General features: G+C 36.6%; 1 protein-coding gene across 2 annotated transcripts in view; it reads left to right on the plus strand.

The window, feature by feature from the left end:
* The window catches only part of RSPH3 (radial spoke head 3), a 94,712-nt gene that overhangs the window by 39,828 nt on the left and 41,054 nt on the right, over positions 1 to 13,830 (plus strand). For both annotated transcript variants that reach the window (XM_020986713.2, XM_020986711.2), the window contains one exon: positions 11,925 to 12,066. In XM_020986713.2, the coding sequence (XP_020842372.1) occupies positions 11,925 to 12,066 (142 nt within the window). The remainder of the gene's footprint in view (positions 1 to 11,924; positions 12,067 to 13,830) is intronic.

The raw sequence follows: 13,830 nt of genomic DNA on the forward strand, positions 1-13,830 counted from the left end.
GATTGGTAGAAGAACCAAGAAAGAGCAGTGTCACAGAAATCTAGAGAGGAGAGCACATCCTGGTAAAAAGCCCCAGGAAATGAAAGAGTTGGACTAGAAGATTTCCAAGGTTCCTTTCAGCTCTAAATATATGGTCCAGTGATTAAAGAAAATCATTGTGCATTCAGCAGAAGGAAAGGACTCTAGTCATCTCTTCAGAAACACACAGGTAAGCAGGGATTCAGCCTATAAATTGATCAAACAAAAGAAAGTCAAGTGCTTTCAGATAACAGACTAAAAATGTGGCTAGACTTTGAGAAGGCCCTGAATTGTATATTTTTGTTTGTTTGATTTTCTGAGAGACTTCAAGAAAGCAAAAAAAGTATCAAAGGCTAAAGAATCTAAGAAGCAGAAGACATAGAAGTGAATAATATTTCACGGGGGAAATCTCCTTCATTATTAAATCTGTATTGTTGGTGGCTGGATCATATAAAGGAACTATTCTCAGATGGAGACAGAAGAGGGAGAGCCAGGAAAAGATTGGTCAGGATTCCATAATAGAGGTGGTCAAGAGACAAATCATTTTTCCATCTGCTTTTGAAGTACTGGGGAAGCAAGAGTGGTACATTAGCAGGAGAGGGTCAGGATTACAAATTAGGTACTGCCAAAAGAAAGTGACAGATCTGATAACTGAATTATTCCTACAGAGCACAGAGGGAGCAAGAAAGCATGATTCTCAGAGGAAGAGAGGTCACAAAACTATCTCCATAGAGGGATAGTCTGGAGCTTGCAAAAGGACCAGCACATTTTCTAACTCCTTCTCCACCCCCTCCACCCTACTTTTAACTCCCCTCCAGCTTATAGAGAAAGTGTAGCCAATACTGGAAAGGATGTTGGAGACTGCTACCCATAGGAAGTGAGTGCCAAGAGATGGAAGGAACAGAAAGCAATAGGTTTAAGAGGGAAGAATGTTTGTTAATTATGGGTTACTCTGTAAGTTTCTGGACCAGGATTCAAACCTAGTCTTTCCTGACTCAAAGTCCACTGCTTTTTCCACTGTCTGAAATTACTAAAAGAAGGATAGTCAGTGGTGTCGAATTCTGCCTTTAAGAAAAACTATCAGACTAGTGCTTTAAACAGGTTGCTGTAATAGCTTTATGCCGATAAAATTAAGAATTTCAAAGAAATGGATAAATCATTCCAAAAATGTAAAATAGCCAAAGTCACAAAATAGGAAATTACAAATAAATCAGTTTCAAAAAAGAAATTAGATAAGCCAGTAAAGGAATTGTAAGGTAAAAATTCAAAAAGACAAACCTAATTCATAAGTGAATTCTTCCAGACCTTTATGAGGACTTTCTTCAGTTATATAAGCACTATCCTACTTTATTCTTTCTGTGAGGAAAATGTGACCTTGAAGCCTGGAAGAGATAAGGTATAAAAAGAAAAATACAGGCCAATATAATATTTTTTATATAAATAGTTTAAGTAACGTTCAAAAATATTAACATATAACAATGAAAAGCAAGTCAAATATGCAATGTAACATTAACGACTGTCAAAGCAAAAATATTAAATGAAAAATGGCAAACAGAATGGATTTCTATATTTAAAAAAAATCATTATGATCAAGGAAGGACAAATTACCAGGAATGAAAGAATTACTTGATATTAAACAAAGAGTATATATAATTCATATTCATAAGAATCATGAGATTATATCAGTAGATGTAGGTGTTGTGGTTGCATGGTGTGTTGTGGTAGTTGTCTTGAATGAATTTACAGACTCAGACCACTGCCAGTCCAAGCAAAAACATTTATTGAGAGTGACGCCCTTCAGAAGCAGGCTGAGTTCCAAGAGGAGCCAGCAACTTAGTGAGACAAGATGGGTATTTTATAGTGTGATGATGCTAATCATTACATAACAGAAATTATGAATATTAAAAAGGCAGTAGGGGGTTGTCAAGGGATTAGGTAACGGGGAGGGGCCCTAACCGCAATGGAACTGTGCATGCGATTACCCATAATGTGTGCAGAAAAATCAGAAGTGGGGGATTAATATATGATAATGATATTATAACAAGGTTCTCTACATCATAAGTTTACTCTAGGTCAGTTCTTTACTATTACTTAAGCGCAGGTGCCTACTTGGGGAAAGTCCCTTCTATTGTTTTGGGGTCCATATCCTGCTGGAACATCCTGGTGGTGCTGCTTTCCGATTGGCTGAGTATTGTGGTCCTGTCTAAGACTAGTTAATGAGTGTGGTTGTGGTTGAGTGCATGGACATACCTGCTGTTTCTGTGGGAAATAAGAGGAATGGTTCTGGGGGCAGTGGCTAGCTAGAGGCAGTGGCTGGCATTCCATCACATGGATACGCCTGCCGTCCTATTACGGCATGACTTCATGGACGTGCCTGCTGTTCTAGTGAGGCATGTGTGAGGAAGTTAGGATATTAAGACAGGATGGGAGGGGGCAGTAGCTAGGTAGGGGTTGTCCATTGAGGCCTATGGTTGAGTCTGGGGGCCTGTGGTGCGGTTAAAGCCACGTGTGGTCAAATCAGGAAATGCCTTCTGTTCAGTGAGGCCATAAGGAAGTTAGAATATTGGGGCTGGGGGCAGCTTTATTAGGATTCCATCACTGGCAAGGAAGGGAAAGGGAAGGAATAAATATTTAAGTACCTAGTATGTGCCAGGTACTGTGCTAAGTGCTTTGCAGATGTTGCCTCATTTGATCTCTTTACAGGCCTTTAATAATATGCATCATCCATTTAGGTCTAAAAGTACAACAAAAAATGAAGAAAAGACAGCATGGCATAGTAAATAAAGAGCAGGCCTCAGATGGCCTAGGTTCAAAATCTATTTTTTTTTTGTTGGCGTGGCAGTTGGGGTTAAGTGACTTTCCCAGGGTCACATAGCTAGTAAGTGTCAAGTGTCTGATCTGAGACTGGATTTGAACTCAGGTCCTCCTGACTCCAGGACTGGTATTCTATCTACTGTGCCACCTAGCTGCCCCTAAAATCTACCTTTGATAATGACTTTGTGCCCCCTGGTCAGGTCACCTAACCTCTTGGTACTCTAGGCAACTCTGCTAAAAGTTGCAAGAGCAGGCCCTCTTCTGCTTTGGTAGGAGTTTCCTCAGTGTTCCTTAATACCAATGAAAACACAGTCTGATCCTAAAAATATAAACAGAAAGTATAGGAATAGGAAGATTTTTTCTGTAGCACAAAAAGTATCTTAAGTGAAGAACATTTGCAGTAAAGACAGACACATTCTCACTGAAAATAAGTGTAAAGAAGATTGTCAGCACTACCACCTGTCACGACTACAATTTGAGTTTTAGAAATATTTGCTAGTGTTTATTGCTTTAATTTCATTTTCGTGCTTTATTTCTATATCTGAGACTCAGGAGTTAAGTATTTCTTTTGCAGAGGACCATGATTATATACTTAGGAAGGCCAAGAAATTCAGTAAAAAAAATTTAGGTAATCAATTTTAAAAACATGAGAAATACACAAAAAAATCTGCTTTTTAAAATAAATCATTAGGAAAAAAGGGAGCTATTGATAGAAATAAAAATGCCATTTGTGATCATTACATTGTTGTGCATTAATCTATCAAGACATAATTGTTGTTTGTTGGCAACTCTAAAATGATTTTGATGGCAGTAGTTAGGAGATTTTATATTACATATGGATATAGACATATGTATATAAACATACATATAAAGAGACACAGATAAGCAGGGTACTTTTGTTACTGTTGTTTTAAATTTAATATGCATTTGAAAAAATAGTATATAATAGAAGTTGACAGTTTTATGTGTAGTCTGCTTCTGTTCTTTGTATATTGAAACATTTATATTTGTTATATTTATTAAGTTCATTTAAAAAAAAAAGACTTCAGAGAGGGGGGAGTTCTCTACCTCTCAAAGCAGTCCATTCCAGTTTTGGATATCTCCAATTTTTAGGAAGTTTTAGAAAGTTTTTCTTTACATCAAGCTTAAATCTGCATCTCACTTCCATATATTGCTCCTCATTCTGCTAGACAGAACAAGTCTAATACATCTTCTGCAAGATAGTCTTTCAAATACTTGAAGACAGCTATCTCTTCTACAGGCTAATATCCCTGTATCTTAGACTCATTCTCAGATAAGACGCTACATTATCCTGGTTAACTACTATGAATGTTCTCCAATTTATAGCCATCTTAAAATGTGGCACCAAGAAATGAATACAATACTCCAGATGTTGTTGTGTCCAGGGAAGAGTACAATAGTACTATTGCTATAGCAGTAAGACAGTAGAAGGTAAAGAAGAGGAGGGGACTTCTAGGTTACGTGATCACCAAGATGGAGATTTAGACATTTTCTCTGATCCTCACAACCTCTCATACCTTTCCAAAACAGAAATTATATGACAAAGATAAAGCAATTTCAACCACTTCCACTGTCTAAGATACTAAGAACTAAAACAAAAGTTTAAAAAAAGTAACCATGAACAAGTGTCTACCTTAAGTTCAATTAGCATCCCCTCCCCTACCACCCACCATGCAGTGAGGTTGCATTAGCCAGCTGGATCCATGGACTTGTAACAAAACACAACCCATTCTTACCTTCTTTCCAGTGCCATGGAGATCAAGTGCCAAACTGCAGAAACTTGTCGAGGCCCCAGCAGCCAGAACCCTGATAGCACTCTGTACTGAAAAAGATCACTACAGGAGAGTGAGAGGAACAGAGGGACCAGACAGTACACATCTATGCTTGAAATAGAGCTCAACCCCACACCCGAACCCCTCCCCTCCTTCTCCCAGAACCTCCGAGATCCAAACTACAAAGGACAGAAATCAACCCCACAGCATGGCAGTGCTCCACTGCCTGGGCAGGTAACTGAGAAACAGAGGGAACCGGGGGCTGGATAGGACTAGGTGGCACTCCACTAAGCCTAAGAAAAGAGCCAGTTCTGTCCCCCTAAAAGTAACTTGGGGCAGAATCCTAGGGTAATGAACTTTGAGTTGCCCAGTATGGGAGGAGACTGAGACACTTTGAGATCCAGCCGTGAGGGAAACCACCATCAGAAGGGAGAGAGTCAGAAAGTGAACAGTAAAGGAAAATAAGAGAAGGGAAACAGTGAAATTACCAAGAATCTCAAAAGGCTGAAAACTCAGAAGACCTCTAGCATAGACATAAATCAACAAAGGAATTATTAATAGCAGAAGTAAATATGGACTCCATATTTAGTAAATGAGTTCAGGCCTCTATGAATAAATACAGTAAAACAAAGAAAAAAAATGACTCAGCAGTTGAAAACACAGAAGATCCTGTAGAATTTGAGAATGTGGAATGATAATATACTGTTCCTAAGTGGTTTAAAAGGAGAAATAAGGGGGCAACTAGATGGCACGGTAGATAGAGTATCGGCCCTGGATTCAGGAAGACTTGAGTTCAATCTGGCCTCAGACACTTGACACTTGCTAGCTGTGTGACCCTGGGCAAGTCACTTTTCCTCATTGCCTCGGGAAAAAAAAGAGAAATGAGAATGAGAGTAGGATTTATGGCTTACATAACAAAAATAATGGGAAGAATAGAAAAACTGGAGTCTGCCATGGCAAGTCTTACTGTAGAAACAAAAGAAAGGACAACTGATTGGGATACAAATACACAGAAGTGAAGGAAAGTCTAGAAGAAGAAAAACAAAAATAATAACATTAAAGAAAACATGTTCCCTATTCAAGGAAAGCATATTGATCTGGAAGACAAGATGGACAGAAAAACAAAACAAAACTGAGGAGTCTATGTCTTCTAGAACAGTAAGACAAGTAAAAAAACTCAAACACCATAATGCAAGAAAACTCCCCAGAACTTCTGAACACAGAAAAAGCAGTACTATTTGAAAGAATGACTAGATCACCTCCAGAAAAAAACCCAAGGTGCTAAACTCCAAGACACATAGTGCTCAAATTTAATAATTCAATTTAGAAACAAAAAATTCTTCAGGTAACCAGGAGGGATACAGAGGAAGGGAAATTAGAATAACACAATATTGTTCTTGCACCCAGCAGAAAACTCAAGCATGGAATAATGTGTTCCAAAGAGCAATGGATGCCGCCCAGAGTGACTTGCTCTGAAAATCTGAGCTTAACCATAAATGAAAAAAAATATGGGCATTCAATAATAAAGAGGTATTTGGGACATTTTTAAAAAAGAAAACCAGACCTGAAGAGATTACTTGCTTCTCAGATACCTCAATCAACCAAAATCTAGGGGGGGTGAATGAATACAGCAGCCAGTGACAACGGCAACAGAACAACTGCAGAGAGACCAGTCAGAGACTTCTTTCTAAATGTACGCAAAGAGATGGGGTGAAAGCAGAAGCCTTGAGACAGCCTGCCTACAGGTGAATCAGTCAGTGTCTTTTGTGGGACTACATTACAAAATGGGAGGGTGCATAGAAGGGGGGAGAGGAGGAGAAGGATAGAGGTGAGTCTGTGATATGCCTGGGTCATATCAAAGGCCATTAATAAGGGAAGGATTATCTCTGTGGCCTCTCAGGAAGAGAAGACCCTAGAGTGAAGTGAGTGAAAAAGATGGAAGGATTGAGAAGGAAGGGTGGGAAGAGAAGTTTTATTTTGATAATGGGGCTTGGATTCCACTGAAGAATGCTACTATGAGTGAAAAAAGCTATTTTGTAAAGGGAAAAAGGAGATGGGGAAGGGGGCGCATATGCTAAATGTTGTCTCTGGGGATTTGGTGTTCAAAAAGACTATTCAACCTGCCTCAGGAGAGGAGGGAGTTGGATTCCTCAGGGCAACTGGCACCTAGGGGAGTAGGAGGGGATGGATTTAGGGAGATTTTTAAATAAGTGAGAAGGAAGGTGACCAGGGGAGGATATAGGTCATTGGTAGGCTGCATAATCAGGGGCATGGAGGGAAAAGGGACTGCCATGCATCTTATCTGTTGCCTGCAGATATTGATATTTTTCTGGGATTGTGGGACAATGGTAAAAGATAATACACTGGGATATTTCTACAAGGCAATGGCAGAAACTGCGTAGAGGAAAGAACCCAGAATGTATACCATGGAAGTTTTGACTCCATGAAGAATGCAGAGAATACAGAGGGACTAGGTAAGTATATGGGTCATGAAATAGAGGAGGGTCTAAAATAGAAAGAGAGGATGGATAATAAAGAGAGTAAGAGAAATTCTCTCTGGAAAGGGATGCAAAAATGGGGTCAACAAATGGGAGAGGAGATCAAGAGTGAGGGGAAGAGAGCCAATGGAAGTAGGGCTGTTATAAAAAAAAAAAGATTAAGCTAAAGCAACTGGAGAGGCGTAATTCTGTGTTTATAATGGAATAGAGGAAAAGTCATAAGTTGAAAAAAAACCTAATGTTAGAGACAAATGGAGGAAAATATAAACCTGTTATAATTTTAAATATGAATGGATTAAACAATCCAATAAAATAAAAGAGTGACAGATTAGGAAACAAAATCCTACAATCTGTTGCTTACAAGAAACACCTTTTAAAAAGACACGCACACAGGAAAACCAAGAGGATTGGGAAAAAAATTTGTTGTGTATCAAGTGAATCCAAAAAAATAGGAGTTTCAGTTATCTGACAAAACAGAAACAAACTTAAAAAAAAAGAAAAGTTAAACAGGGAAACTGTATCATGTTGAAAGAAACCATAAACAACAGACCAATATCAGTAATAAACCCAGACACTCTACCTTAGCATCCAAATTCATAAAGAACACATTAACTAAGCTACGAGGAGACATAGATAGTAACACAATATGGTCAGAACTTATGTGTCCCTTTCTGAGTTCTAGATAAGTCCAAAAGAAAAATAAACGAAAAATATAGAACTGAAATTGCTGGGGAAATTAGAGCTGAAAGATTTATGGCATCTTCTCAATGGGACTTCAAAGTAATACTCATATTTTGTAGCACCACATGGAATTTTTAAAAATGCCCATGTATTAGAGTACAAAGATATTGTAAAGGAATGTAAAAAGGCAGAAATATTAAGTACATCTTTTATAACCCACAACGCAATAAAAATAGTAATTGTTTCAAGGACCAAAACAAAAGACAGACCCAAATAGAAACTTAATGATGAAATCCTAAATAAGTTGGTCAAAGAACAAATCACAGAAACAATTATATGAAAGAAAATGATAATGATGAAACAGCATATCAGAGTTTCTGGGATGTAGATAAAGCAAATCTTGGAAAAAGTCATATCCTTACAAACATTAACAAAAGAAAAAAAGGATTAATGAACTGAATATGCATTTTAACAGATTAGGGAAAGCCAACAAATCTAAAATAAGCACAAAAGAGAAGATATTAACACTTAGCAGAGAAATAGATAAGTTGGAAACCAAAACAAACATAGAAAATGATTTTAAAAAAAAACTGGTTCTTCAAAAAGACTAAGTAAAATTATTAACTTTCAAGTCAATAAAATAGTAAATGAGCAAGGTGAAATCACAAAACATTTTTCATGTGATTGTTAGTAGTCTACAATTCTTTTGAGAACTTTTTCTTCGTTTCATTTGATTATGTGCGTGTGTGTGTGTATAAATATAATCATTTCTGATAGTTGTCTGTTATTTCAGATATCAAACCTTTTCCCTAGAAATTTGATATAAGGATTTTTTCCCTCTCCAGTTATCTTCTTTTTTTTTAATATAATGAATAGTGCGCCCTCTAACGTTCAGTCCTGTGTATTCACTTTAGTTATTCATTGTGGCAAATTGCACAAGATATTGACCTAAATTTTATTTTTGCCAAAGTAGATTCCTGAAAAATGCTCGAAATCTTTAGTAAGAAGAGAAATACAAATCAAAACAACCATGAGGTTTCACCTCACAGTCGGTAAAATGGCAAAAATGATAAAAGACAAGCATAGTCCACATTAGAGGAGTTACCAAAAGATAGACCCACTGATGCATTGTTGATGGAGCTATAAATTGGCACAACCATTTTGGAAAGCATTTTGGAAATATGCAAATAAAGTAGCTAAAATATCCCTACTCTGACACAGAGACTCTATTAGCTAGGCATATACCACAAGGAGGTTCTTGTTCAAAAGAAAGTCCTTATGTATACCAAAATATAGCAACATTTTTTTAAATAATGAAGAACTGGAAATAAAGGAGATAGCCCTTGATTGGAGAATGACTAACACTTTGTGGTACATGAACATACTGGTATATTAATATGGTATGAAACATGATGAATTTGAAGAAAACAAAGAAGTATGGGAAGACATGAACTAATATTAAATGAAATAAGCAGAAATAGGGAAACAATATACTGAGTATAAATGGAAAGAGTAAGAAAACAGAATTCTTTGTAATTATCATGACCAAACCCTAGCTTCAAAGAAGTAATGAGAAAATTCACCTCCCTTCTTTGCCGATGCTGTGGCTATGGAACAATGAATGTAATACTCTCAGGCTTGGTTGATTTGTTGGTTGGTTTTTCTGGACCATTTCCCCCCTCCTTTGCTATAAGGGCTAGCTCTTCCAGGGAGGTGAGGAAGATGTATCTCTGTCTTTGTACATATAAATATGTAGATTTAAATAGAGATAAGAATGTAAAAGAGAAAACAAGAGAAAAATTATTCTTTGAAATAATCTATAAGAATTATTTTTAGCACTTGCACTCCATCTTCTAATCTTAAATAATGGGCTTTTATATTTCTATCTTTGATTCGTTTGGTGTTATGTATTGTGAGGTGGAAACTAGATACCATTTCCCGATCAGTTTTTATTGAATAATAATTCCCATTTTCTGTGTTTAGTAATTTTGGATTTATCAAAAGCTAGTCTACTGTATGTCTTTGCTTCTGATTCTGGATTACTTATTCTTTTACATTTAACTACTTTTATTAACCTTTTATAAGACAGTATTATTGACAATTACCACTATCTAAATCTGAAAGTGCAGGTCCCCTTTTTTCTTTTTTTCTTCATAATTATCACTAATGTTATGAGCCCTTTGGTACTTTGATGTTGCATTAAAAATCTGCAAAATAGTTTGGATAATATTGCCATTTTTATCATAGTTTGCTTACAAGGGTGTTATCTAAGAATGACTACATCAAATGCAGAAGATATGTGTTTTAATAGTAGATGAACCCCCACATTGTAATCTTTGTTTTAGGAATCATGATGATATAAATGGCCTGGGTAAACTTTAGGAAATTTATTCAGTGAATTGTAATCCCTACCCAGGAAATCTGGAGAAAATCATCACCTAATTGACTATAAATAGAATCATAGGGTTTAGAGCTAGAAAGAACCTGGGACATCATCTAATCTAAATAAGTCATTTTATAGATCAGTAAAGAAATACTTGATGAAGTCCAGACTTGTCTCACATAGGAGGTGACAGCCTGTGTTCTAACCTCCATCCTCAACTGTGATACATGCATTAAGACATAAGCACTTAGAGGAAAGAAAATTTTGTTAGTATATTGAAAAAAAACAGCCTTTCAATAAACAATTCTCTCTCTTCCCCTTTTAGTTTCCTAAGTATTCCCAGGAATTTTTATTGTTCTTTCCAAAGTTCCCCACTGTTAACCTGCAGATATCTCCAAGTGTAGCTCTGATTCATCTAAAAAGTGGACTTCTAGCTTAGAAAGGCTTTCAAAAAATCCTCTGTTGTTGGCTTGGCCATCGCCATTAAGGGGAAGTCCTTAAGAGTCTTCTTCATCTAGCAAGATATTCAGTTCTTTCAGTATCACGGTTTGAGTGGTACTATGACACACTGGTGACTTCTGACTAAAATTATTCCCTTTTTTCACTGTACCTGTCACTGTGCATTGTACCTGTAAACACAAATCAGCTTACCCAGGTCTGAGGCCTCTTATTCAGAGCTGCAACAAGATTTTTTTATTCATTTTATTTTTTGCCCAGAACAACTAACAGAAGCCATACCCAAGGAAGTACATTAAATATGGAGTCATTTGGGCAGGAGAAGTAGGAGACAGAGACCCCAGGATACCATACCGGGGGGGGGGGATTCCACCCAGCAACTGTAAGTTACTTTTTGAAAAATATCTTGATAAGTAAGCCCTAAATTCAGCACACAGCACCAAAGGCCTGGTTGTCCCAGTCATAGCTCTGCTTCCATTGTTCTTTAACTTCAGAAGAATTCCCATCAGAAACTTTAGGCTTCAATATATGAAGGACAAATGTTGATATATTTTCCCAGTTAACACTTGGTGGGGATATTTTCTACCCATAGATATAGAGAGAGATAGATAATAGTAGCTAACATTTATATAGTGTTTACTATATGCCAGGCACTGTGCTAAGCACTTTACAATTATTATCTTATTTGATCCTCACAATAGCCCTAGAGGGAAGGTGCTATCCCTATTTTACAGATGAGGAAACTGAGGCAGGTAGGTTAATTGACTTTCCCAGGGTCACACAACTAGTGTCAGATAGATAAATAAGAAAGAGATAGATTCATTTATTAAGTTCTTAGTATGTTTCAGATGCTGAGGATACTAAACAAGCAAATGAGACAGTCCCTGCTTTCAAAGAGCTTAATGAGTAAAAATAGTACCTAAAGGGAAGCTGCAAAGGGAATGGGACACCATGTGTAGCAGGACTGGGAAGGAAGCTTGGGCCTCAGCAAGGTCAGGAAATGTTGAGGAGTCAATAAAGCATTCTAATTTGCTCTGTCGCTGGCTCATACTGCATGGGTGTGAATATCAGCTCCCCCAAAGGTATTAAGAATCTGCCTGTTATCAGAGTTGCAGGTGGAGACTGTGTTTTGACAAGTTTTCAAGCAAGCGTTCTTGCCAGTGGTTACCATTCAGGCTTCCAAATTAATCAATGAAAGCTGAGAAGTGGGGGAACAATCTAGCACCTGTCATTTACCCTATTTTAATCCTAAGTTAGTAAACATTTTACATCATTTTACAGACTTCTCAACCTGATCCCATTGAACTCCAAAGACAGCAAGAGACCAAGAGGAAAGCTCTTGCCAGAAAACGAGCCAGAGAACATCTTCGACTAAGAAGTCCTGAACCTGTAGAAGGCAGAAAACATGTTGATGTACAGACAGGTATATCACCTCAAAAAAATCACTGTTTTTGTTTTGTTTTTATACTCTATCCACTTAATTTATGTTAGCCTGTTTACATTATTCATGCATCTGATATACAGACCATTTCTCTGTTGACTTAAAATTCATGTCATGAACATTTTTTTTCCCAGTATCTTCTGTGTGCAGAGAGTACTGTACTAAGTATTGTAGGGCTACCTGGTCAGAGTAGGGGAGAAAAATTTTCCTGTCCCTTTTCTGTAGTCTGTACTCAGACTGTTTCTGCGTGGGTCAGGGGAAAAAAAACATTCCTGTCCTTAACTCTCTACATTCTAGCACAAGTCATCTAAGCATTTCCTTTGACATACTTTGGAGCATCATTCAACAATGTAGGATGATATTCTGATTCTTTAATTTGTTCTAGTTATGAATAGACGAAACCCTAGTACTTGTTTGGCAACATTGCACACAGTAGCAGCAGTATTTTATGATGATCAACTTTGAATGGCAGCTATTTCCAGCAATATAGTGATCTAAGACATTTCCAAAAGACTCATGATGAAAAATGCCATCCACCTCCAGAGAAAGAATTAATGGTGTCTGAATGCAGATTGAAGCATGTTGGTTTTTTTTTAACTTCCTTTATTTTTCCTGGGTTGGTTTTTTTTTTTGCATTGTCTTTCACAACATGACTAATATGGAAATGTTTTGCATGACTGAACATGTATAATCAATATAAAACTGCATGCCTTCTCAAAGAAAGGGGAGGGGACGGAGGGAAGAATTTGGCACTCAGAAACTTTAAGAAATAAAAGTTAAAAATGTTTACATGTGATTTGGAACAAAAAACAAAATAAAAGAAATAGAAAGTAAAGATACAAACAAGCAATTCTTATCAAGGGAAAGGAAAGAAAGATACTTCTTGCCTATTTTTCCGAGTAGTTTATATATGGTATTGGAATTAATTTTGTTAAATGTTTGGCAGAATTCCCTTGTGAACCCATTTGGTACTGGGGATTTTTTTCTTAGAGAGTTCATTGATAGCTTGTTCAATTTCTTTTTCAAAAACAGGATTATTTAAGTATTCTATTTCCTCTTCTGTTAATCTGCGTAGTTTATATTTTTGCAAATATTCATCCATTTTACTTAGATTGTCTGATTTGTTGGCATATAGTTGGGCAAAATAGCTCTTAAAGATTGCTTTAATTTCATCTTCATTGGTGGTGAATTCACCCTTTTCATTTTTGATGCTAGTAATATGGTTTTCTAATTTCTTTTAAAAAAAAAACTAGTGGTTTATCTATTTTGTTGGTTTTTCCATAAAACCAGATTCTAGTTTTACTTACTAGTTCAATGGTTATCTTACTTTCAGTTTTATTAATCTCTCTTGATTTTCAGCATTTTCAATTTGGCATATAATTGGGGATTTTTAATATGTCCTTTTTCTAGTTGTTTGGGTTTTTTTTCCACACCCAATTCATTTACCTGTTCTTTCTCTGTTTTATTGATGTCAGTGTTCAGAAATATAAAATTTCCCTTAAGTACTACTTTGGCCACATCCCATTAATTTTGGTATGTTGTCTCATTGTTGTCATTCTCTTTAATGAAATTATTGACTGTTTCTATGATTTGTTCTTTGACCCATTCTTTAGAATTAGGTTATTTACTTTCCAATTAATTTTTAATCAGTGTTTCCATGGCCCTTTATTGAATATAATTTTTACTGCATTATGATCTGAAAAGGATGTATTTCCTATTTCTGTTTCTCTGCATTTGGTTTAAGGT

This window comes from Phascolarctos cinereus, unplaced genomic scaffold (assembly GCF_003287225.1).
Source record: "Phascolarctos cinereus isolate Bilbo 61053 unplaced genomic scaffold, phaCin_HiC Scaffold_5;HRSCAF=322, whole genome shotgun sequence".
In the NCBI taxonomy this organism is placed as follows: Eukaryota; Metazoa; Chordata; class Mammalia; order Diprotodontia; family Phascolarctidae; genus Phascolarctos; species Phascolarctos cinereus.